The sequence below is a fragment of the Tinamus guttatus genome, unplaced genomic scaffold (genome assembly GCF_059628265.1).
Source record: "Tinamus guttatus ecotype Peru unplaced genomic scaffold, ASM5962826v1 Tinamus_guttatus_pri_ptg000377l, whole genome shotgun sequence".
Taxonomy (NCBI): Eukaryota; Metazoa; Chordata; class Aves; order Tinamiformes; family Tinamidae; genus Tinamus; species Tinamus guttatus.
Window position 1 is genome coordinate 290,883 of NW_028288911.1, and position 26,656 is coordinate 317,538.

At 37.0% G+C, this 26,656-nt stretch overlaps 1 protein-coding gene across 1 annotated transcript; it reads left to right on the forward strand.

Moving 5' to 3' along the window:
- Nucleotides 1–283: 283 nt before the first annotated feature.
- Nucleotides 284–26,301, forward strand: LETM1 (leucine zipper and EF-hand containing transmembrane protein 1). Its single transcript, XM_088530522.1, has 14 exons — nt 284–376; nt 3,948–4,005; nt 6,677–7,133; nt 10,784–10,927; nt 12,004–12,141; nt 14,375–14,578; nt 15,068–15,187; nt 15,319–15,450; nt 16,353–16,532; nt 17,124–17,279; nt 19,469–19,603; nt 20,166–20,356; nt 22,936–23,074; nt 24,746–26,301. Exons 1-14 carry the CDS (start codon nt 298–300, stop codon nt 24,893–24,895), a joined length of 2,283 nt encoding a protein of 760 aa, XP_088386648.1. The 5' UTR covers nt 284–297; the 3' UTR covers nt 24,896–26,301.
- Nucleotides 26,302–26,656: the final 355 nt, after the last annotated feature.

Sequence of the window (26,656 nt, forward strand, 5' to 3'; positions counted from 1 at the left end):
ACGCCTCCCAGCATGCCCCGCGCCGCTCCCGCCGGTTCGTCGGCGGATGCCACTGAGGACTACAGATCCCGGCGTGTCCAGCGCGCCCGGCCGCGGCTCCCATTTCTTGCGCCCGGGGGGACTACAACTCCCGGCGTGCCCCGCGCGGCGGGGCGGTGCTATGCAAAGGCGGCGGCCGGCCCGGCGCTCGTGGCTGCCCGGGGAGCGCCGCGTGGGGCCCGCGCGCCGGGACATGACTCGGCCGCCAGCTGCCGTTAGCCTGTTGTAACCGTTGTAACCGCCGTAACCGCCGCCAAGATGGCGTCCATGCTGCTGCGGAGCTGCGGCCGGCGGCTGTGCCGCTTGCCGCGCCCTCCGCGCCACCCGCCGCAGCCCGGTGAGAGGCGAGGCCCGCCGGGGTCGCGAGGCCGCCGCCGGGGGGTCCCGATGCGGGCGGGAAGCGGGCGGGCAGGAAGGGGGGAAGGGTGCCGGGCCGGGCCTGGCGGGAGGGGAGGCCATCGCCAGTTCCGCCGCTCCCGTATCTCCCCGGAGAGGCATCTTTACTTACCCCACCATTTTAGCGACGGAAATTGGCGTTTGGCCTCCTGATGATGGCGGGGGTTCGGGAAGCGAAAAGGAAACCCTGTGTCCCGGCAGCGTTGCCATCAATAGCAAAGCCGTGCGCGTATCTCGGGACAGTGGCATTTAGGGACACGGGGCAGCTGGCGGCGCGTGACGTAGGGGAGGCCTCTGGCTGCTCTTCCCATCTCCGATCCGCGGCGAGCGGCACTGGCTCCAGCCAGGCCTCAGTGGGGCCTTTGGGTCAGTGCTTTGGCTCCGGTGCTCAGGTTTGGTTTGTGTTACCCAAGCACCATCTGGGAGAGAGGGTATCACTACAGCCCATCCACCAAGTGGGTGTTTATTGGCCTTGATAGCTACACTAGTCCCTTGGTTACAGATAGTTGCTGAATTGTAGTGGCTTCTTCCAGGTGGTGTTTTTTTTTGTCACTCCTGTCAAGATAGGTATTTTAAACTGTGCTTGTGCTGTTGCCTGAACAAAAATTGGCAAATCCTCGCTATTCAGCTTATTAAAATAATAAAGAAACATGTTCATGTGCCTTAAATGGGGACTTCAATTCTCTTTGTGGCATGGCGCAAGAAGAAGCGCTAATAATGGCTACAAATTTGCATTTTGCAAATTTTTCTCTAAATTAAAATTCTTATTTGCTGAAACAAATTCTATGAAACGCTCTGTGAAATACCGTGATAAAATCAAATCACTTGTCTGCAGTAATACACTATGCTTATGGTATAATTGGTGGGTGTTATTGCAATATGCATCTATTATTAAGCTATTACACAGGAATTTGTACCATTAAATAATGTTTTACTTAGCTCATCTTCTTTGCTCTACGTGTAAGTAGTCTAAGATTAAGTTAACACTAAGTGCTTCTAAGAATTCTAAATGTTCTTCCAGTAAAGATCAAGCTATTAAGTACTGCAAATACTCCCCTGGGTGTTCATTTCGTATTAACCCTTTATTTTTTAGGAACTTCAAAAATAGTTTCAGCACACAATTATTTTATATTTTTAAATTTTGGTTTCTATACTATGTTATGTTTAAAAACGGAGTCTGATGATTTACTTTCCATGAGGCATATGTTTGCATATAGCTTCCCTGGCACTATTGCTTTCCTTACTTCCAAAACAAGTGAATAACCCTAATGTGGATTTCTTAAATGGACAGCGTCTTGTTGCCTGAACAAGGTACATTTGTCTTGTTTGGACTGTGAATTTTCCTCCCCCCTTTTTTTTTCTTAAGGAAGAACATAGTTTAGGATTGCTTTGCTTGTATTACATGGATGTAGCATTAAACCTGTAAAACGTAAAGTGCTTGTCTTTGGGACTAACAAGGTGAAATTAGCAGACTTTAACAAAATCTGTATTTGTGTGTGCCTGCTTGGGGCTGTATGACAAGGAGTGTGTGAGTCAGCATGTTTTCTTCCTTATGGTGACTGTGGAGTTCTGTTCTTTGGCACCTTCTTCAGCATTAATGACTCCTGCTTGTAGAACAGAGATAAGTAAAGAGAAAGTCTCTTGCTGCTATGAACTTTCATTTAAGGAAGTTCATGCCAGGTTTTACTTCTTCCTGATCTTTGTTCTAGGAGCACCTGTTGGTAGCAGGGAATATGCTCCACCAGCAGAACTTGCATTTTTGGCCCTGGAATCTGGTAGAGAAACAGATTGCAGTGCTGCGACTCATCCCTCCTTACTCCGAGTACTGCCTTGCTCTGCCAGCTCTCCTGGAGCCACAGACCTCCTTGCAGGTGGCTTGACTCAAATCAAGATCAGGCACTGATCTTTTTGTGAATATTATTCTCCAGGCTTTTTCTGAGACCCAGAAGAAATACACATACATACACACATGAATACATTTATTTATTTATTTTCCTGCAGCTCTTACTTGCATCGACAGTGAGTACTTGTTAAAGTTTGGTGTAAGTTGAGGTGGAAAAATCTATTTCATTTTACTTGATAGTCATTAAGGAGGTCTTTCTTTGACAGTCCAACATCTTTTTCCTCTCCCTTCCAAAATAGCTTCTAATTGTCCCCTTGTGATTTTGGAGGTGTTTCTTTTGTTCTTGTAGGTTATTTTGCTGTTCAAGGGTTTTACCAATAAGGCTTTGGTGAAGCATTTTCTTTGAAACATATTTCTCTGTCATATCTTATACCCTACCTTTGATGATGGGAAAAACTGGCCAGTACCTTGCGGTTAGGATTGAACTGAAGTAGTAGGTTCTGATGGGAGAAACAGATTACCTTGTCTCCTCCAGCCTGCTGTTTTTGTTATAGTTGCAGCAAGTTTTATGAAGGGTGTCAAAGAAGAGGATAGGTGTTTTGGACTCTTGCTCCTGGAGTCTTCCTCAGCTCTGTACAAGAATCTTTTCTTTTTGCCTTTGGTATTGGCTAGCTATGGAGTCTTAGCAATTGGAGATCAATGCAAGGTCTTTTCAATTGTTTTAGAGAGCTTAGTGATTCTTTCTAGTGGATTTAGGATGATTTCTGAGTCTTCTTCGTGGACTCTAGTCCTAATCCTGGATATTACTATAACATTGTTTTGGTTAGAATTCATTTGGTGGCATATCCTGCTTGCTGAGAAAGCCAGATATCTTTATTTATTGCATCAGTCCTTTGCTCTTTAAGATAGTTTGTATCCTTTGCAGAGATATCCAGAGTATGGCTGTATTTACCTGATGATAATCCAAGTGCACAGCAATGCACTTAGAATTTGAGTAGAAATCCAAAAGCACATTCTATCTGTTGTCCTGCAAAAGAACATCTCCATCCTAGACACCTGACTGGTGCTGCTTTTGAATCACCTAATCTTTGTCATGGAACTCTTCAGAAATTATATTGCTTTCAGTGCAGTTTTTCTGAGATGGTCACTTGTCTGAGAGACTCAGCAACCGGTATTTAGGCAATTAAGCAAGTTCAGACAGTCCCTTGCAGATTCACAAAGTGTCACTCTGCCCTTGGTAGTATATTCTTGGAGATGTTGGCCCTGTTACCAAATTGCTTCCCACCCTCCTCTTACTTTTTATGCTGCAAGACAAAGAATTACAGATTGGAAGAAGTTAGAATATGGCATTTCTTTGACTTGTATTGGAATAGGATGAGATATTTGGGCTTGAGTAATTGGGTAATGGTTATTACTAAAGCATCCAGGCTTGGATGGTTAAGATGTGCAGTCATCCAGGTGTGCACCCACATACAAACAGTGCGTCTTAAGAAATTCCAGCTGCTGTTATGCAGTAACAGAATTTCTAAAAAAAAAAAAAAAAACTGATCAGAAAATCAACTTTTTGTGTATAATTCCCTATAAAGATAACTGCCTGCATTTTGGTGTGTATGCTATATGTATGTATATATGTACATGTATAAAAAAATCTATATTTTTTTTCCTCTAGGTAACTTGGGAGATCGGGCTTGTCTTAGCTGTACATCCTTGAGATTGGCAAACAATATGTAAGTAAATAACGAACTCTTTTGTAGATTCAAAAAAGTACCAAAGAGTCAGTCCTTCAGTGTACTGTAATAGAATGTAGTTTTCGATGTTCCAGAAAGAAATGTGAAATATCTGACTTCAGCTTATGTTACTGACAGAGGAAAGGAAGTCTGAATATTGCTGTCCTCATCTGCTTGATTTCTGCCTCTGGGATCAAAAGGCATGTGTGTGGATACCTAACACCCTTCCTTGGAGCACTGGAATTTGTGTTTTCTATACTGTTTATGATGTAACTCCTCAGGAAACAATTCTCAGACTTCCTAAGCTTCTGTTTGATTTGGAACATAGAGTCTTTTTTTTTTTTCCTAGTTATCTTAGTCCTATATGGCTTTATATATTTGTAGTTAAGTTCTTATGTATAAAGCACTTTCAAATCATGGTTTACTTTTTTAAAGTAGATTACAAGTGCATGTAATGCAAGAGAACATCGGGACATAAGTTTTTGTTATCTTTATAAAAAGTTCTTTAGTCGAAAGCTGCTGTTAACGTAATGTTCCTGCTTTAACTGTAACAAACCAGCGTCACCACCTAACCCAGATCCAGAGGCAAGGGGCTGGAAGGATACAGAGGACAGCAATGCCATTTTTTTGTTTGTTAGCTTTTCCCCATATTAAAAGAGGAAACTCCACTTTTCTATCTGCTTATAAGAACTGCTATTACTCTGTCTCCTCTGTGGCTGAACTATGCTCTTGAACTTTCTTTGGCAAATTATTTTAAAACCAAAAAAATCAGGATAAAAAGTAGTGCTTAACATTTTTGTCCTCAAAAAGCAACTAGTGAAGAGGATGGTGTGACTGAAATGAATAATTAATCTGTAACTATTTATGCGATACTCTAATACAAAATATATGAACATATTTTTGATGTGGGGTAGTTTTCTTGTATGAGTATCTCCCTGTGCCCTAGTGGCTCTTTGGATGCTACAATAAAAATGGTCTTTTGGCTTGGAAAAGTACTTGGAAAAAGTACTTTAAAAATCTAAATGTTGCCCGTTCTTTATCCCATCTGCAGATAGGCCAGGTTCGGCTTTGTATAGTTTTTGAAGAGACTGAGGAAGAAGAACCTACCTTCACAACTCCCAAAGAGGCTTGGGAGGAATTTTATGTGTAACATCCTGCTAGTGAAAGCTTCAGTGTGTTCAGAGAGGCATTTCTTGCAAATATATTTTATTGTAGATAACTGAACCTGTGCTGTAGAGTCTCTTTCCTCACTGTTTGTAAAAATTTAGCAGTGGAACTCCGTCTGTGCATCCAGAACTCTGCTGCTGTAAAGTTTGCGTAGCGGCAGAGTGGACAGTCTGTGCAGGTGTTTTAATCTGGTTGTAAATGTATATTTTTAAAATTGTCGTTTTTACAAGTTCATATCAGTTCGAGCATGTGATTTGGTGGAACTTCTAGTTAATTACAGAAATAATTTTGTAACTATGTGTGCTTAAGTAGTTTTCTGAAAATCGGATGGACAGATGCTTTATTGTAAGCTAGAAAATAATGAATTATGTGTTTCTTAAAGTAATAACTTAGTTAATGTTTTTGTTTGTAAGAAACTCTGTTCTAATGACATTAAATGGACAAAAAGGCATAATAATTTGCAAAATAAAACTAAAGAATAATTTGATAAAGGGAAAAATAAAGTTTATGAAGTATTTTGAGGTGAAATTAGAGTGAGAGTAATATTTACAACTATGCAAGAAGGTTTTTTCCTCATAGTGTTCTTTAGAGCTATAAAACTACCTACTTTGAAGTTGAAAAGTCAATTTTTCTTCAGTCACTAAAAATGTTTAATTTTTCTAGGTAATACAAAGGCTTAGTAAATAAAAATCGTAGTCATTTCTGCCCTATACTGACATGTAAATTTATTGACCACGTGGTAATCATTTAATACCATATTTACTATTTAAGTTTGCCATAATCTTTTTAAAATGTCTGAGGTACAAACCTTGCATATAATGAGTGGTTAGAATCATAGAATCGTTAAGGTTGGAAAGGACCTCTAGAGATATCTAGTCCAACCACCTTGCACACGCAGGGTCACCTAGAGCAAGTTCTAATATGTCTATTTTTTGAATAATACTTTAATTCTAACTTAAATTTACATTTAATTAAAAGAAAAAGGGATGAATAAGGTAAAAGTGTGTTGGGCCTGTGTATGTCAGCTCAATACCACAACAGAAGCTTGAATGTAAGTTTCCGTTGAAAGAAGAAAACCAGAAATGGGGAGATAATAAAGGAGGAGCTATAATGAAAGGGGATTTCTGTGACACTAATTTTCTTCCCTCTTACTCAGCAGCTGTCCAAGTTTATAACCTATGCTTTTCTTAAGTATCTTGTCCAAATAGAAGAATTAATAGAAGAGGATTTGCTACTTATGGATTTACAGATTTATATTTAGCTTTATAGATGGAAAGCACTTTCAGTTGCTATTCTTCATTTAATTCAAGTAGAATAAACTACCTCTTATAGTTTAAAAGATAATATCAAATAGGTTATTTTTGTCATAAAATGAAGTTAATTGCACTTTTTGGGTATAGTCTTCAGGGTCTTGAGCTTCATAGATTTTTTTTTTGATGTATATGCTAGGTTTTATCAAATGATGCTACATCTATTGCTGATTTTATTTATTTTTTCTTTAAAGGATTGTACGCTTTAAATATTGCACTAGTGTGCCTGCTGTTTACACATACTCCAAAAAAGATCACTACTGTTGTTGGACTAAAGGATCTGAACGAATGTACTTTTCTGTTGTGAGCTCCTCTGGCTCATGGACACCACTTGCAACTCTGGGTGTTTTAGGTCCCCAGTATCTGCCAGTTAGATGGTGGCATTCTTCTCGTCCCCTTCAAGATGACTCCATGGTTGAAAAGTCACTGAAGTCCTTGAAGGACAAAAACAAGAAGTTGGAAGAAGGGGGCCCTGTATATAGTCCAACAGAAGTAGAAGTTGTTAAAAAATCTCTCGGACAGAGGATTGTGGATGAGCTGAAGCATTATTATCATGGTTTTCGATTATTGTGGATTGACACAAAAATAGCTGCAAGGATGCTCTGGCGAATACTTCATGGGCACACTCTATCTCGTCGGGAACGTAGACAGGTACTTAGTAATATCAATTTAATTTAGTATCGTGAGTGATTGTTCCTTTCTGTTTAATCTAAATTGATTATCTCTGTTTTCTGTTCCTAGAATTAGAATTCCTGTGTTTTTGTTTCTTTTGTTTTTTTCCTTCCCTCCATCATGTGGTCACTAAAAGTTTTGCATTGGACTCCAGACTATTTTTAACTCATTTCCCATTATGAATCTATGAGCCTTTCATTAAAACAGTGTATTTTCTTTAGTTAGATGACTGTTCTGTTTTTACATGATGCATGATGATATTTTCTTTACTTATCATTAAATATAAACAGTTTTTGTATTTATGTAACAGTATTTGATATTTTTCTACAGTGCTACTGGTTGATGGCATTTGGTCTCAGTGTCCTCATGCTACTTATTTTGGCTTTTTTTTTTTTGGTGCAGGTTTTTGGCAATTGATCCGATGAAAAGATATCCAGCAAGGGAGGAGGTGGGGGAGAAAAAAAAAATTCTGGTGATGTTACAGAGAGTGTTAGTGCCAGGAAAGAGTAACTGAGGAAAGAGGGTAAGAAGAGAGCAGCACTGCTTGAAGTAGCAGTTCAGGCTTGTGCTAGCTTAGTTACAGCTCTGAAGATCTAGGAAAATCAAGCAACATAAATTAAAAAGAAATTAATTCCCCTCTATAAAACAAAGTCAGAAAGTCCTCATGGGGCAGGGATGGAACTGTTGTTTTTCATGTCCATTTGTGTTCCCTGAACCATACCCTGAGAAAATGATATATTTCTACTGAAAGGTGAGTGCTGAGTTCTAGAATGCATAAAAAAACTTTGCAAGTAATATGGTAATGTTATCTTTGGAAAGTCATGCACTACTCAATCAATGCATGGATTTATTTATTTGCTTGGATTTTTTTATTATTATTATTTTTAGTATTGGCATCTGATAATAGAACTGTCTGTCTCTGAGTGGCCTAATGTCCTGACATTTGGCCTTCCTGGATTTTAATTTTTTTTGCAGATGTATGATTCTAATGTTAATCTGCTCATTTTAAATAAAAAGACATTTCTTAATACAAGTATAAATTAGCATTTATGCCTGTGTACCATGTCACGTCTGTAACAGTTACCTGTGTGTGTGTAGTTCAGTTTAGAAATTCTGGGGGAAGAAAAAGTAGTCCTAACAACTTTTGTCATTTTCTGAACCTCTATATGAGGTTCATATCTATATGAAGGTTGAATGTGTCTTATCTCTTGAATGTTATAGACTTTTAAGTCTGTTTCAGTACTTTTTTTTTCCCTTCTTATAATCCATTCAACCTTAAGCTGTAGTATGTGGATTAATTTAAAGAAATCTAAAAATGTTTATGCTGGAGTAGACACAATTTAGTAAGTTTTACTGCTGAACCTCTTAAAAAATCTGAAATGCATACTAAGTTAATGTTTTTCAACTTTGTATGAGCTGATAGTCCCTGGGAAAAATCTTGTCTTTATACAGACTGACAAGTGAGTTGTTTCTGCAAGCCTTTTCCTTCCTTTTTGGAGCCAATAATGAGGAGATATCCAAGTAATCTAACCACATTACAAGCAAGAGTGATGTGATTAGAAGTGAGCTATTACCTTTTTTTTAAAAAAAAAAAAAGAAAAAGAAAAATGCCAAGTATCAGTTCCCTAATTCTGCTTGTGCAATTTCTGGTTGGTTTTCATTCACAAGGGTCACAGGTCTGCACTTAGGAGATAAGTTGGGAAGAAATAAAACACGTAACAATAGCACACTTGCTCTCAAAGACCATTGCTCGGCTGCTGCTTTCTGCTGTAGGATAATTTGGGACAGTGAAGGGATCATAAGCTCCTTACTTTGAGCAGCAGAAAGTAGTAAAATACTATGGTACAGGAACTGTAGTAGGAGATACAGGGTAGTTTCAAGTTCTTCATGCTTTTCTTCCAAATAGCTTGTGTGTATTTGTGCACCATTGAGTTCAGTTCCTATGCAAAGCTGGTCTTGTGGGTTAGCATATAGACAGATCCATGATTTATGTGGGCTGCTCCAAGACATCACTGCTGTGAAAAAGCCAGTTCTGATCAGCATCTGAATTCAAGTTCACCATCCCTCCTCTGGGTTGCCACTAATCTTTTTTTTTATGTGTATCTGGGCAAATATTTTCGTTTGTGTTAGGTGGATCAGTAGTGTACCTTGAAGCTGTGTAACTGATGGTACACGTTCATGACTCTGGAAGTTATCTCTGGGCAGCACCGAGTTAGTTTAATATGGTTTTAACACTGCTTCCTTAGATTTGGATTTTGTCTCATATGAGTACTTTTGCACTCTATCTAAAAATAGTTATAGACTAGAGATAGGAACGTTGTATTATGCATTATATAAATTTTGAATTGCAAGGGAAGGGAGAGGAGAAAGGTTAAGGTCAAAGCACAAAGAACAAGAACGTTTTCTTCCAAGTTCTTGTATCCTTTTGAATCCCCTCAGTCATCTGTCTTCTACTGTTAGATGAATCAGAGCACTGGACCAAAATTTTCTTTGTTACACTGAATTTTATATGTACGAAAAAAAACAACAACAACAAAAAACTCTTCCAAGTGGAATTTGTGCTTTCCACAGAGGGCATTTAAGATTTTGATTGTCTTTTTGCTAAGAAAAATGTATTGTTTACAAATTCTGCTGCTTTCCGGTTCTAGCAAAGCAGTTCTATAGAATACACAATTTATACCAGCTTTTGCTCCTGTTCCGCTGGGTTGGTGTGAGCCATGTGGAGAAGGGATAGAGGGGAGAGCTGTTCTTGCCGCTTATGACTCTGTTTATCAGGTCATGATGTTGCCTGGCAGTGCTGTGGCAATACTGACTGCAGTGACCTTGGGTCTTGCATTTAGAAGCTGACATTATTCCTAATACCTTTTTATTTGCTTAGTAAAACGAGCTAGAGTGGAGGAAAGTATCTACTGCTTAATATAAACCAAATTATCAAACTTCCAGCTAGCAGTGAAACACTTGGCTGTTCAGCCTAATACATACATTTGTGAGAGTATGGAAATTAGACTTTTTCATGCAGTTCAAGATCCAGTAACTAATGCATCTGCTTCAGAGGATTAATGCTCTAGAAAAGCTGTGATTTAAAAAACAAAACAAAAACCCTACCAAGCTGGGCTCATTACCCTGGATTTAAATGTACATTGCAATTGTTATAAGGCAGAGGGGGAGGGACCTTTCATTTTATTCTTAATTACTTAGTCCATAGTAGCTCATGCATATAAGAAGCGGTGGGGCACAAGTAAAGATGAATAAAAGAAGTTAAGCAGCTTTAATGACAACAAATGACCACCTCCTGTTTTCAGGTGCTTTTAAGAGGTTTAAATGAGATACTTGCTCAATAATCCTATTGAGGCACAGTGAGGCTTTTGAAATACTTTCTATAGTGTTGAAAACTGGTGAAACTCTGGCACTCTGTAGTGTACAGCAACTTTAAGAAAGATACAAAAAAAGACTTGGTCACAACCTTTTTGTTCCTGTGAATTGAAATTTTCTTTGCAATTTTTATATATATATATATATATGTGTGTGTGTGTGTGTGCTTAAATTGTAATTTGAGTGTTCACATCAATTTTTTTAATTAATATCTGAAACTTTGCTTATCAGTAAATCTGATTTTTTTTTTCTTTCAGTTCCTTCGAATATGTGCTGATCTTTTCCGCTTGGTCCCTTTCCTGGTTTTTCTTGTTGTCCCATTTATGGAGTTTCTGCTTCCAGTAGCTCTTAAGCTATTCCCTAATATGCTTCCTTCTACATTTGAGACAAAATCTAAAAAGGTGAGTGAGTTTGAATTTATACTCTAGTGAGATGTTGTAGAAAGATATTTAAACTATTACTTGAATGTTCTTTTAGATCTACTGTATGTGTTTGCAGAATCTCATTAAGAAAGTCATAGTTTAGTTTTTGATGGCAGAGTACACGTGCTTTTGTTGGCTGTAAAGTTATACCTTCTTAGAGTTATGATAGTTGGGCTTCATTTTCACTGACCTCATTTATCCTGCTAGTTTGGGTGATTTTTTTTTTAATTTACAGATATTTTGTTAACACTTTCAGTTGGAATATAGGACAGTTAACAGACATTAGGTTGTTTTAATGATTCACAAAGATTTATATTGCCCTGTAAATTGAGGATATTTTATTAAATATTTAATTATTACTGTATGATATTAAAAAAAAAAAACAAAGTTACACTTTGTATAAATTATCAAAAGATTCAACTACTTTTAACAATTGTACTCCTTATTCTTAATGTGAGTTTTCTGTGCTTGTACTGAATATTAAAGAATTTGTATACATTATGTTTAAATTGTCCCGTTATTTTTTCTCAGTATTGTTTAGAGTTTTGGAAAAACCCTTATTCTCAGAGCACAAAATAATTTTACATGCTATATGTGTGCTATATAAACTCCCAATCAGTCGCAGATGTAACTGCATCTCGTACTTGCAAATTATATACTTCTTCTAATTTTAATTCTGTGATTAAACTTCACTTTATTAGGAGAAGAATTTATAATAGAATTTCTTTGGTGTTAGAAATGAACCATTTTCATTTTTTGTTTTATTTTTGTTCTTTTTTGTCTGTTTTTACTGAGTCATAGGATGCGTGTTAATATTAGCAGGTGAGGCCACTTGTGTACTTCATCAGCATTGTATCTTATGCTGCATGGAGCTTTGTGAGCTAACGTTCCTCTTCGGTATGATTTGGTAATCTGTAAGAATGAATGTCACTTTACCATCTGTGTGTAGGAACAGAATTTCAGAAATAGTCTAGATAACTTGTCTGAGGGCAGAAAAAACAGTGTAAGTGGTTATATTTCTGGAAAAGATGTTTTAAACCCTTTTTTTTTTCTAGGAGGAAAGACTGAAGAAACAGTTGAGAGTAAAGCTTGAATTAGCTAAGTTTCTTCAAGACACCATTGAGGAGATGGCCTTAAAAAATAAAGCAGCCAAAGGAAATGTTACAAAAGACTTTTCAACATTCTTTCAAAAGGTAAACAAAAAAAAATCAGAAAAAGTTTTCTATTCCCACAGGAAAAAATACAACAGGAGATATTTTATTTGGTCCTTGATAATTATTAGTTATCTTTATTTTGTTGGACTTAGAAGGACTTAATCTATCCTTAATGAAATATTGTATCATTTTTTTTTTATGACTAGTACTTCAGTATGCAGAAATTTCACTCATTTTAGGTATTCCTGCTTCTATTTCTTCTCATTTGCAGAAAATACTCAAAAGGTGAGTTTTAACAGTAGCACTGAAGCACTGGCACCGTGCTGCCAGCAGACTCTGGGCATGTACAACTGCTGTGATTCACACTTGGAGCATTTCATTTTCAACTGAAAGAAGCAGTAACAATTTAAAATCAGGGGTTAATTTCGTTAATGACATATCACTTCACATTCGCTAGAGGAAGTCTCCAGTTCCTGTGGTGACTAAAAGAAGCTTCAGGCACTGCCTTCATTGTGTGTGGATGGGCCTTTTGCAGCTGCAGGTTTCTTGCTTGTGCCATATAAGCAAACTTTATTGGTCTCATCCAGGCATGCTAGATAATAAATGTCAAAATGAAAACAAGCTTCAATTATTCCCACTTTTTTTCTTATTCTTTATAGCTACTTTTGCAATCAAGTATTTGATGTTACAGGAGTTACTGATTATAGGTGCATGCTGTGCATGCTTCAGAATTCCAGCATTTGATCTTTCTTGCTTTGGACACAAGAATAATTTTAATTCACACTCTCAAGGAAGCAGCCGTTAACATCGTTTTCTTTTTTATTTTTATTTTTATTTTTATTTTTATTTTTATTTTTATTTTTATTTTTATTTTTATTTTTATTTTTATTTTTATTTTTATTTTTATTTTTTTTTTTATTTTTCATTTTTTTTTACAAATGTTTGGCTATGTCAAAATTCAGTTTTAAATAAACAAGAAAATGCTTTTTGTATGTTTAAAGTTCCATTTTCGGTTCATACAATGAAGGAGCTGGTGAAGTGGAACAACCAGCTCTTTGACCTTTGTTTCTCTGAGTTTTAGTTTGTCATGTGCAGGGATAGTGTAGGTTAATGAACTCAAGAGACCATCTTGTATTCCACTCCTTAGAATATTTTCCTTTACTAAATAGTTGTTTACTAAGAGACTTGAGTTAGCAAGTGAAGGCAGTCATAATAAATCAGGCTGTAGAGATAATATTAGGATTTCAGATTGTGCTTGCTATCACTTAGCTTGTGTTTTTTTTCTTAAAGTTCAAAAAAGGTAGAGGGATCAGGAGAAGTGCTTTTCTGGTTATCTGCATATTAACCATCTAGACCAAGGGTGTTACGTGACTGGACGATAATGACTTGATGTACTACTTAAAATAGAAAAATCAACAGTTACATAGAAAATGTTTTATTTAAAAAATTGTAATGCTTTTGTTGGTAGTGTGCTTTTTTTCTTTGAATGGTCATTTCAGGTATTTCTATTTAATTACTGTGAAGTGCCATTTGGCAGCACATGAAAGCTTAATTTTCATTTGTATAAGCAGTTACCCAGAACCTTTCATCAGGAAAGTTCTTTCGCAAGTAATGATTTATATTTTGGAATAACTCTTATGTACAAGGGCATTTGCACTGAAATGCTACAGAATAATTAGGAACTGCAAGCAAGACAGTATTCTAACAAGTGCATTTGTAGAGAGAATTTTGGTAGGCAGGTGTCCACACTGGCTCCTCCTAGGGACATCCATGTTACAAACTTTTTTCCTGTTGGAAAATAAGGATGTACTTTTCCCATTATCTTCACAGGGTGGTGCTCTAACATGCTTTTATGTTTAGGAAGTACTGTACCAGGAGGAATACTTGCCAGTGTTGCTTCTATAGCAACTGTTTTTCTCTGAGTTTTTTTTTTTTTTTTTTTTTTTAGAGAAAACAAATTCACATAGAGCTAATCATTAGTATACATGTGCATCTAATTTTTAATTGTTTTTACCATTGGTGTATTATGCAGTGCACCTGGAATTTATCAATATTATCAAATCTTTGGCCTCTTATACTAAATAATATAATTTCTTGACCATATTTTTTTCCCTTCTCCATTCTTTCCAAGAATGTCCTTGTATTCTGTTTCCTATTATCAGAACTGATGTCAAGTACTTTACAAATGAGGAGAATAATGCTTAGTGTTTAAAATAATGTTCAACCATGGCACTAACTTTGAGAGGCTGTCTGTTTGTTTGTTTTCTTACAGATCAGGGAAACTGGTGAAAGACCTAGTAACGAGGAGATCTTAAGGTTCTCTAAACTATTTGAAGATGAACTGACCCTGGACAATCTAACCAGGCCTCAGTTGGTGGCACTCTGTAAGCTCTTGGAACTGCAGTCAATTGGAACAAATAACTTTCTCCGCTTCCAGCTGACTATGAGGTTGAGAAGTATAAAGGCAGATGACAAAGTGAGTCATTCTAAAAACGCACTGATTTAATAATACGTGGGAAAGAAACAAGTACATCTAAATTTCTTTCTAGGCATTTTCATTTTATTTGTGTTAATTACAATTAACAGTTAGTTGTTAATTAGCAATTAAAAAAAGCTTGAAAAGCTTAAAATCAGAACTTGTCCTTTTTAAAAAGACAAAACTGAGCCTTTTATCTACCTCTTTTTGCAATGGAAGCAATTGCTTTCATTGAAAGTATTTCTGTGAAGCTACAGTTTGTCAGAGAGTTGATCTAAATCTTACAAATTTAACAGGGAGATTGACAGTACAATTATGGAGCTGTTGAAAACTGCAGTGTGATATTCACTCTTGTTTAAAAAGATGAGACTATTTTATATTGCCACAGCAGCATCTAGTGGTCATTGTAAAAATGCAGAGTTCTATGTGTGCATATACAGATGTGTTTTGAGCTGTCACACATTAAAGTTTATTCTACATTTTGTACAGCTGATTGCTGAAGAAGGAGTCGATAGCCTGACTGTTAAAGAGCTGCAGGCAGCATGTCGTGCCCGAGGTATGAGAGCTCTTGGTGTAACAGAGGAACGTCTCAAGGAACAGCTTAAGCAGGTATATTTTTGCAAGAACAAATACCCAGATCTAAATCCAGTTGCTAGCTGTCTTTTATTATGATTCTGAAATATAAAAAGAAAAAATAATTTAATATTTAAAGCTTTTTATTTGATTTATTCAATTTATAGTGGCTAGATCTGCACCTGAACCAGGAAATCCCTACTTCATTGCTTATTCTATCCAGAGCCATGTACCTTCCAGATACCCTTTCTCCAGCTGATCAGCTTAAAACAACACTTCAGACACTACCAGAGAGTGTTGTAAGTATTGATGTATCTCATCCATAACTAATTTTCAGTGTTGTCACTGAAAATGTTTGTAGTGCAGTTGATGCTTTGCGTCCCCTTGAAAAGGTAAGATATACGTAGGCTCGTTTGAGTGGCCTTAAAAATGAAAGAATTTGGTTTATATGCAGAGGAATCTGAGAATAAAGTAAATGCAAAGGTGGTATTTTGGTGCATGAACGTAGACAGTGATACAACTGGAAGATTGAAAATAGTTCATTAAAAAAAAAACTGCACAAGCAAAATAAAGATGCTAAATTACATAATCTTTGCAGGTTGTGTTGGTCTGTTAATAGCAATTGATATCAGATGGGGATGAAGTCTAGATTACTTCATGGAGATTATTTTTCGCCAGATATTGATGGCTGTCCTAGATTAATTGGGGTTGCTTTTTTTATTTTCACCTGTAAATGGAATTTTGCAGGCTATGGTTCAGAACAACAGGCAAAGTTGCTGATCAAGTTTTTCCCCTTCATGAGGAGTTCCTGGGTGACTTGGCATGGCTGAAATTCTGTATTAAATTGGAGAGTTTACATTATTTTTTATTGTTGTGACAGGAAAAGCAGGAATCAGCCTAATTGTTTTTAAGCTTTTTAAGGCTACTCTGTTCAAAAAACGCTCTGAAAATTGATGGAGAGACATGAGACAGGTTCTGACTCATTTCTGTTTGGCCTGCAAAGTTACTGCTCTTGGACTAAATTGCTTGTATGAAGGTTCTCTAACTAGGTCTCCAAAGCAACTTTTTTTTTTTTTTCTCCTGTAGATTAAGAAAAATAATGGTGATTTTAGGTGGTTTTGACAGTATTTGTTAGCCTACCTGTATTACCTATTTCAGTAAGAGTATATATATATAAACAGATTTCTTGCTTTGTTTTTAGGCCAAAGAAGCTCAGGTTAAAGTGGCAGAAGTTGAAGGTGAAAAAGTAGATAATAAAGCACGCCTGGAAGCAACTCTTCAGGAGGAGGAAGCCATCAGAAAAGAAAATCAAGAAAAAGAGATGGAAAGAATATCCGAAGCTGCAGAGAAAGCCAAAGAAACCCTTCAGGTTGCAGCCATGGTAAGTACTTTGTTCAGTTATTTAGCAATAAGTTTGTCAGGAGTGTAAAAATAAGCATGCTATGAGTGCATATTTCCTTTAAAAATTATTTACCTACATTCTGGGTATTGTCTGCAAGAAACCGGAATTTAAATCCACATACATAAAAGATTGTACAACTCGTGTATCTCTGCTTCCTCCTCTTAACTGGACGAGAAAGAGAAGCCTGTTTCTCCAGCAAGGGATTTTATATATTTATTTGAGTTTTTATTTGATTACGATACTATCTGTAATGCTTACCTTTGGTCATTTTCATTTGTGCTACTCATTATTATGAGTATAAAAGCTGACCTGCTTTACTTGTGATTTAATCATCAATGCTCACAGGGATAGTTCCTTGAGTAGGAACTATGAGTAAGAACTGGATAGGAATTTCATATTATTTCAATATGAAATTGTTCAATATGTTGCAAGCTTTTAAATGTTGCCTTGGAATAAAATCTACACCTCTACTTTGGCAAATGTTTCTATTTTAAGCAGAATCTTTTACTGATGACAATACAGAAAATATTATCTATGTTTTAATAAATTTTCTGTGGTTTTGAAATTTAGAAAGAAGTAGAATCAGCAGTGGATCTTGCAGCAGCTGGTGTGCAAGTTAAAAAAGGTCACCTAGCTGTGGAAGCAGAACAAGAACTGTCAAGGGTGGATGTGACAATGGACTCGGAGACACTGAAAGATACAGCACCAGTGTTGGAAGGCATTAAGGTAATTTGAGTAATTATTTTTGTAAATTTATAAATTTGGATTTTTTCCATGCATCCATTTTGAGCCTTTTGTCTCCATTCATTTTAGTCTCTTGTCGTTTCACTGTGCATTGTAACCAGCCTTCCTGACTGCCTCCAACTCTCAGAAGGCTGCTGCTATGTTCTTCCTGGAGCCTTTCTTCTCTAGGCTGGGCAAGCCTCACTCTCCACTTTTCTGGCTCATTCTTCATCAGCTGCTCTGTAAGGTTGTTAGGGGAGACAGTGCCAAAAGCCTTAAAGTTGAGGCAACATCTATTGCTCTCCCTTCATCCACCATGCCAGTCATGTCCTCATATAAGGCTCTCAGGTTCGTTAAACAGGATTTCTCCTTTACATACTGCTTCCAGTGGCCATCTTGCCCTTCATGTGTTTGGAAATGGCTTTCAGGAGGATTTGCTCCATTGCCTTTCCAGGGGCTGGGGTGAGAATGGCTGACCTGTAGTTCCCCTGATTCTGCTGCTCCTTGAAGACAGAGAATGAGACTTGCATCCTTCCAGTCCTCTGGAGCCTCCCCCAGTTTTTGTGACTGTTCAAAGATATTTGAGAATGGCCTTGCATTGACCGTGGCCAGTTCTCATGGCACTGTGACTGTAGACCTGTCTGTTTAAGTTATTGTTATTTAAATTATTTAAGTGTTTAATCATTACTTAAATGTTTCCTAACCTGATACTCCATTCAAGGTAAGTCTTGTTGCTCCAGGTTTTCTCGTTGGTCTCAGAGTCTGGGATTCTTGCCAGTAAAGACCAAGTTGAAGAAGACATCAAGGTCCTCTGCGTGTTCCATAACCTTTGTTGCCAAGTCCTCTGTCCCATTCAGCAGCAGACCCACATTTTTCCCTGTTCTTTCTCCTGGTGCTGATGCACTTGTAGAAGCCCATTCACATTGCTTGCCACATTCAGCTCTAGGTGGGCTTTGGCCGTCCTAACTCCATCCCTATGTGCTCAGACAGCTCCTGGGTCATCTGTCCCTATTTCCACCTCTCATATGCCTTTACGTTTGAGCTGAACCTTGAATTTTTATAGCTGGAGCCTTTATTCTTGTACTGAGGTTTTTCTAAATCAACTTGTAATTCTGCAGAATAACATCAATTTGAAATGCATGTTTTAAGTAGGAAAAAAAAAATTTAGTTTCCTAGACAGCATCATTATCTACCTGCTATTTTTATAACCTCCTTTGTGGAATCTAGAATGTTGCCAAACAAATTTTAATGCACACGGAAACCATAAGATTTTTGTGTGTGATGAGTTAGCTGATTTGGGTGACTGCGTAGTGCCAGTGCTGCTGTGAGGAATGTTGTGGGAGAGGTAGCCGAGGTTGAGCTGATCCCTTTTGGAAACCACAGCTGTGTAGTACTGCTGGCAGCTTAAATTCCCCTGTGTGGGATGGAGCTTGTGTTGCTCCCTGCCATGTCACCAGCGTCGTGAGAATGGGTCACAAGTGGGGCTCTTCAACAGTCTGAACTGTGGTGTGAGAAATGAGAAGCACAGTTAGTGCAGCCTTATTTCTGCAACCTAGGTTGCAGCATAGCCTGTGCCCTAGAAAATTCTTGTTCATGTTTTGCAAAGGCTTTAAATGCTATGAAGTAATTTTTCAGAAAATTGAAGAGATAAACTGCACTGATATTACTCAACAGGACTGATTCTGGTATTCTTTGAGAGACGTGGATAATGAACTGTGTTTGAGAAAGATCGCTTCCCTCCAGCTCAGCTTCTCGAAACTTTCCTCTGAAAGTTTTTATGTGCTTTTCCCCTCCATGTATAATGAATCATTTCCCAGTAGTGTTTGTGTGTCTTCCTTTTTTGTTTGTTTTTGTTTGTTTGCTTTATCTATCCAGGAAAGAAACAAAGTATTTTAAAATGAGAAGTTTAGGTACTGATTTCCAAAGATCCAAAATCCACATAATGAATCACCTGTACTTGATAGTAACGCACTTAAAAATATATGCTATACCAAACTACTGGCCTTAGCACTCCTAAGTTCTCTATTAGCCTGAAAATGCCAGTCTATGATACTGATTTTAAACATAGAAAAAGAATTTTGAGTCTTTGTTTTCTTGTAAAAGACTGATTTTTTGAATTTTTACCCATGACCCTTTGTCCTGTCACTGCCCGCCACCAAGAAGAGTATTTATTTATTTATTGTTCTTTACAGGGTGAGGAAATAACTAAGGAGGAGATTGATGTGCTGAGTGATGCTTGCACCAAGCTGCAGGAACAGAAGAAATCACTAACAAAGGAAAAAGAAGAACTGGAGGAGTTGAAGGGTGATGTCCAGGAATATAACGAGGTGAAGGAACAAGAAAGTTGGCTTTACTTTTCATTCATGTATAGTCTTAGCATAAACAAACCACATAAATAAAGATAATCTTATTTGGATGTCCATTAGCTTGTGTTTGGTAATTAAATAGCTGAGCTTTGCACTATTCTATGTGATAATACAAAGCCTCGTTAGTATAATATGTTTAAAACGTAGCTAAAATTGTTGGTGTAGTTCCCATCAGATGTGAACGCTGATCTTATTCCCAGGGTGACTAAACTAGTGTGCTGAGCATATTGCAGTAATTTGGTATTCTCATCAAACATAAATGTATGTTTACCTAGATGTAGATAAGGTAAAAATAAATCTCAGCCAAGGTGGTTGTAGGGAAAAGATGTGGAAAATAACATTTTAGAGGTGTATGAATATACCTGTAGTGTTTAGGTTAAATGTTCTAGTATATCATTATGGCTTCGTATGTCTCTTCGTTGGGTAACGGCTCTTGTCTTTCTAATCTCTTAAATGAGTAGTGTCCTATCATTGAGAATTCAGTCCCACAAAAGATTTTATTTTTCTTGACTTTCTCTTTTAGGACTTGCAAGAAATAAAAGAGCTGTCTAAAACTGGGCAGGAAGATGTAGTGGAAGAGTCGAAGGCAAGCAAGAGATTGACTAAAAGGGTGAACCGAATGATTGGTCAGATAGACAAAATTATTAATGAGCTAGAGACAAGTCAAAAGACAGTGGATGTCAAGCCAGGAGGAGGTGATGGTCCAGCTGCTGGGTAAGTGACCTGTGAACAGTGTCTCTTGCAAACTGCTCGCCTCCAACCTGTCTCTTGCATGATGTCTGATTTCTTGGGCAGTTTAGAAAAGTTTTAGCAAATAAATGTTTTTTAAATCTTCAGATACCGATTTAAACACAAAATTAGCAAAATGGGTCTGTAGATTTTTGTGTTGTCTGAGATGTTAAGTGTGGTGGAAAGGGGAGGTCTGATTTCCTCAGATGTGAGTCCTGATATGATTCTGTGAGTCAGGTTGTCCGTTAGTATCTTAGCGTGTCACACCAGTAGCACTAAAGGTGACATCATGCCTTTAATAATGATTCCCAGGCATTAGGTTTGCCCACTGTCATTGATTGAATAGGAGAGGAACAGGATTATGAGCATATTTCTGTTCTGTTCTAGTAAGGTGGGTGTCAGTAAGAATAAAATTGCAGTAAAATCTATCTTTGTCTCTAATACAAACAAATACTGCTTCAGAGAGAAAGGGGGCAGCAGATGTAGTGGAAGTGAGCAGATAATTCTACATGTCTCCTTTTCCAAAACTTTATTCCATGTTAATTTTAGCAAACTTGCAGATTTTCAAAGAACGTTTTTTCTTAATATAGCGGGTTTTGTTTTTTTGTTTGGCAAATAGTCATTTGTTTCAAGATTTGTATAACAAGATTAAGAAAGATATGTGAAAGATGCTGAAGAGAGGTTGTTGATCATAACCATCCAAATGTGTAAACTCAAACACAGTGTTGCACCTGCTTCTTTTGATTGTAGCTATACATAATGTGTATTTGTTTTGTATATTATGTACAGCTACAATGGTTTTGTAGAAAAACAAATATAAATTAGATTTCAGAAGTCTGCAATTGATTAGTTAAACATTTTAATATCAGAAGGGTTTTTTTTGTTTGTTTTTCTTTTTAACTTCCAGTTATATTACATCCCAAATCAACGCTTAAACCCTTTTACACTCTGCTTTCACACAGATACCTAGGTTAGATTTTATTCTTGTACGAAAATCTGCATTCCTTTGGAATGTATTGGAAAATACCTGTTATCTTCAGCAAAAGATGGGGAGGACTTCTTTGGAAGATTACTTTTTCCCCCAGTGTTTTTAAATTAATGTTCCAAATGGCTGATCTTCTGCCTTCCCTTTGGTCTGCCAGCAGTCTTTGTCATTTCTCTGCTGGGAGAGCAGCTTGCTGAAGTGATGTGAGGCAGCACTGCTGTAGCCATCAGTAAAAGGAAGCAGACCTGGAGCAGGTGGGAAGAATTTTCCACATGTTGTCATGAATTGCAGTGACACTGCTCACCAGGCCTGTCAGCGATCCAGCGTGGGTGTTACTCGATGGCAGTTACTACTGACTGTAGCTGAGCTTCAGTGCATGCAGAGTAATCCAGGATGCCGTGAACTTCTGGTCGGATCAGTCAATAGCCTCTGCGTGTGCAAATGTAGCTGCCATGGGGAGGCTGAGACAACTTTCCTCTCTGCTTCAGGGTCTTGCGTTAATCCTGTTGGTTACCAGTTGAATTTTCAGGCCACTGCATGAAAACTAGGATTACTTTGGACTCATATCCCTTGTAATTACTATGTAAGGTGCATTATATTTTCAATGGCTTAAGGAGAAGTGTTCAAGCTGAATGTAATGATGCCTGTTTTTTTTCCCCCCCTCTTTTCTATTCAAGTTACTTTTACCATTTGAATCTGATCGATGCAGTCTTTGCCAAGCCATCAAAGCAAGAGTCGTAGAAACAGCAGAAGTCCAGGACATTTAGTAGCAGTCTGAGAAATGCTCCCTGAAAAACAGTCAGGCTGTGTCCAGAGGTTAGGCAGGTATGGAGTTAGGACTATACTAATAAAGCCCTTCTGTTTAATTTTTTTTGGGTTCACTGTCTCCTGCATTTCAGCTTGACCTGTGCTGGAAGGTGATTCTTCAAAATATAATTCATAAAGCTCTGTAGGCAAGCAGGGTCTTTAGTGTGCAGAAAACAGATGATATTAGCTTGATAATAGCAGTAAGCAGACAATGGAAATGGGCAGTTTCTGAAGTCTGTTAGTGACAGGGTGACATTTAAGCCTTGCTTCTAAAAATCTTATTCCTTGATTTGAGCAAATTAAGCCATTTTATTTGTTTGTTTTTAAACAAAGCAACTAGTTGCTAGAGAGGTTAGTTCTTAGCTTTTGCTTTCCTGTGACTTTCACATCTTGTCTGCTTTATTTCCAAAGCCAGCCTCTCTAAATCCAAAAGGAGGACTGGTGCTTGGGAGTGCACCCTGGAATAAATAGGGGAGGGCAAAGGGCATTAGATCTACGTGCTGGGAAGCACAGAGATGGTGCCAAACATCATTTCCAATGCCACGAGCTACTTGCATTTGTGCAACAAAGATAAAAGATCACTTGAAGTCTGCTTGCTGATCAGTAACTCAGTTTGCTTTTTGGCATTTTGTTCAGGGTTATAAATAAAACTTTTAATGTTCTATAAATGACCTGCAATGTGGTGACTTATAGTACTGTGTGTTTCAGTGTTATCACCTTTACTTCTCTAGAGTTAACTGCTTGTCATATACAGGTTGTGTTTCCCCTTTAGGGAGAATCTCATCAGTATTTCTGAGCTTCTTAATGTGATGAAACAAATTCAGAAGATTCCAGAGGAGAAGCTGACTAGGATTGCAGAGGCACTAGATGAAAACAAGGATGGCCAAATTGATATAGATAATGTTGTTAAGGTAAGTCTGTGGAATATTTAAATAAAATATAGCTAGCTATACTTCAGATACCTTCCCTGTTTGACACAATGTTGCTTGCTTTTTCAGAGAGTCTTTACTTGATATTATGATGAGGTTTTTGGGAGTGTACTATAAATGGATGTTGTTATACACATTAGCATTGTCAGAACTTCTGTGGCTACTTTGTGGGAGAAAAAATTATTTTTATCCTGTGTCTGTTATCCATGTTACATTTAAAACTGTAGGTTTTCCTATATGCATATGTCAAATGCTGTAAAACATGGTAATTTTGTTATGCTATTAATAGATAGGAGATAATTTTGGTAAAAGATCTTGAGGAACACCAGTATTTAGCCAAAATGTTGACACGTGTGTGTGTGTCACTTGACACTTAATGTCAATACAGATGAATGACTTTTGTGCCTACCAGTATATTCTAGATGTTCCATTGAGACCTGTTATTTCCTGTGCTTGAAAGGCGTGAGACCATTAGGTGTTTTTTTAGGTCCTCGGCAAATGACTGATGCAGTGTATAAACTCCAATCCTGTAAGTTTTAAGTGTTCTTCACTAGTAGAAGTAAAGGGCCTCTGATAATCAGGGCTTTTCAGAGGCGATTTCTGCCTGGTCAATATTGTGTTACTTGTGTGATACTGTACTTTTAGACACCCGTTCTTTTTCTGTTTTGTCCTGTTTTCTCATTTTGCAGCATTTCCTCAGTTTTCTTTTGTGATTCTCCTTTTTCTTGTTTCTGTTCTACATGGTTAATTTAAAAATACCATAAAATTTACTCCTTTACAAGTAACAGTATAGAAGTAAAGACTTAAAAAAAAAAAGTGATATGGCTAGTTGGAGAATACAATATTGGCCTTTGGAAACATGTTTTCACTCTTATTTATTGCTGCCCTAAACAACTAGCAAATTCCTTTTTGCTTATCAACACAGGTAAAATGTATTTCTGAATTAATTCAGTATATAATGCTTTAGTTCTTGGAATTTGAACTATATTGAGAATACAGTAGTAGAGAAAGTTGCTAGAATGAATTTGCAAGTGTATGCTATTTTTTAATTTGTTTTGCTTTCAAAAAGGCATCCCCTCTCACTTTGTAGAATTTTTGTAATTTTATTCCTTTTCAATATGTCAATTGTCAATATGCGTAAGTCTTCAATAAAAAAGTCTATGATTTGGATATTGTTGCAAATACTATTTCATCAGTATTAGATATTGAATCTGAGCTTTCCATTGAAACAGAAACAATAAATGGGTTCATTTTACTAAATGCTTTAAAATATGAGACTCTGTGTTTGGAGGTCAAAAGTTTTAAGCTATTCGCTTTAAAATTTGGCTCTTTTTCCTTTTAAGCACTCCAAGTATGTCCTGAGGCATTGGTTGTAATTTAAGTTTGTTTCATGTAGGGGAAAAAATGCCAAGGTAAAATAAAAATGACTTTCCTCTATTAGTTTTCTGTTTCAGCCACCCAGAGGATCAGCAGTAACACCCCATGTTTGTTTTTAAAAAGGTTTGCTATGTGCTGCTAAATATATACTTTTTTCTCACTCTCATTCCAAGAGAGAACTGGCTACTTTACTCTTAGTAAATTTTTAAGTTGTCAAAATGTTTCTATCATGCTAAAATTAAATGTTATTCTCTGTTTCATTTTATGTTTGTGCAGGTAGTAGAATTGATTGACAAAGAAGATGTTGATATTGGAACCAGTCAGGTTGCTGAAATTATGGCACTGCTTCAAAAAGAAGAAAAACTGGAAGAAAAAGAGAAAGCAAAAGAAAAACTGGATAAGGGAGCTGCAGAAGCAAAGAACTAAAACTTCATAATTTGAAGAAAAGTGATTTTTATTTAACCAAAACCATGTGTATCTTTGTGTCTAATGGCTTCATATTAGTTGAGCTTTTGCGATTATGGGAAACATTTTGAGCTGATTCTAGTAATAAATCATAGATATGTTTTCTGACACATGGAATGAATTTCCATTCATCGAACAAGCAATTTACTGTCATTCCATACAGATGAAAACAAAATATGCTTCTTCATCAGTGTTCCTGCCCACAGAATCATGTATTTGCACTCGTTGTTGTGGTACAGTGATTCATTCAACTTAAGAGTTTGCTGTATAAATTAAGTGTATCTATCATGGAAGTATGTTTCTCATCTATTTTCTTTTATCATTACATAGGGCCCAACCCTGCTCTGCTTCTACCTTTTAGCTTTTTCAGACTTTGTTACAAACTTTCTCTTCCTGCAAAATATTGCTCTTCTGTGACATTAGTGAAGATTCTGTGGCTCCACTAGTAGTTCTTTAGGTTTGCTTTTATTTAAGCATAATGTCATTAAGCCTCACTGACAGAGAATGTGGCATTCTGATTACTTTCCTGAATCCACGATTTTTTTCTTTTGAGGGGAAAATTGGGTTTATTTTTCCCTAGAATGGAAACTTCCCATGAAGTATGCTTCTTATGGGTGCCTTAAATTTCATAAAACTACGGAGTAGAGGATGTTGCTTCTACTCAAAATTCCATTTGAACTACTAAAGCATTGGAATCACAGGAGCCTTTAAAATAGTTTCAGAACACAATCAGTCACACAGTAAAATGTGCTTGTGTTTGTCTAAAAAGTAAAAAGGGGAAAATGTCAGTTGTGATTTTTTTTTTTTTTTGCATAAATTTTTTAAGAAAACACAGTTATGATGGCATGTTTGCTCTTGTTCACCTAGCAATTATTTACACCACAAATTCTCTTACCTCTCAATTTTCATCTCAGGTATAAAATTCACTAAATATATTTGGAATACATAAATACTCTTCATCTCATGGCTTTGCTGGCTGTACAGTCACCACATGATGTCTGATATAGCTAATGTTTCGATTACATCATTGGTTTTCTAGATAATTTGTTATCTGTCTTTGACCTGATTCATTAAAGTCTGTCTTTAGCAGTAAATTTTCGAGTTTTAAAACAAAGATATCAATTATGGAATGTTCCATAATTCCTGGCTTATGAATTTTGATTTTGTGTACTCTATAAAGAGCACATTTTATGAAGGTGCTGTGCTCAACGATATTGAGGTGGGCTGTTAGTACTTAATGTTTATAGTTATAATTGCATATTTTCCTAGAAAACATTGGCTCCCAAGTGTATTTCAGCATAATTATATGCTCAATATTTATCTGGATTGACTAAATTATTTGTAAAAACTCATTTGAAGTTAGTGGAGCACAAAAGGATTTGGGTAGTCTCATGGCTTGCATGATAGATATAGCATTTAGTTGTTTCAAAACAAGATGTTAAGTAACATTAATTTTAGAAGGGTCAGTGTTTAGTTCAAGAGTGGGGTTTCTGTGTTCTCTACAGTTTGCAGAGAAAACTGCTTACACTAATATTCCTGATCCCACAGAGTTACTGTGATTTTATCTCATCAGTAAGACTGCTGTGACAAGGCTGAAACTTCCGATCTTTGCAATTAATATAGTCCTACAGGATTGTTTCCTTTCTTGTAAACTGAGATTAACTTGGAGATTTCAGCATGGAAGTCAGCTCGTAGATTCTGATATACGACTTCACTGTAAGC

Coding starts and splice junctions, on each gene's coding strand:
- LETM1 (XM_088530522.1), top strand. CDS start 298: ATGGCGTCCATGCTGCTGCGGAGCTGCGGCCGGCGGCTGTGCCGCTTG. Junction 4,006..6,676: donor TTGAGATTGGCAAACAATAT/GTAAGTAAATAA, acceptor TTTTCTTTAAAG/GATTGTACGCTTTAAATATT. Junction 23,075..24,745: donor ATATAGATAATGTTGTTAAG/GTAAGTCTGTGG, acceptor ATGTTTGTGCAG/GTAGTAGAATTGATTGACAA.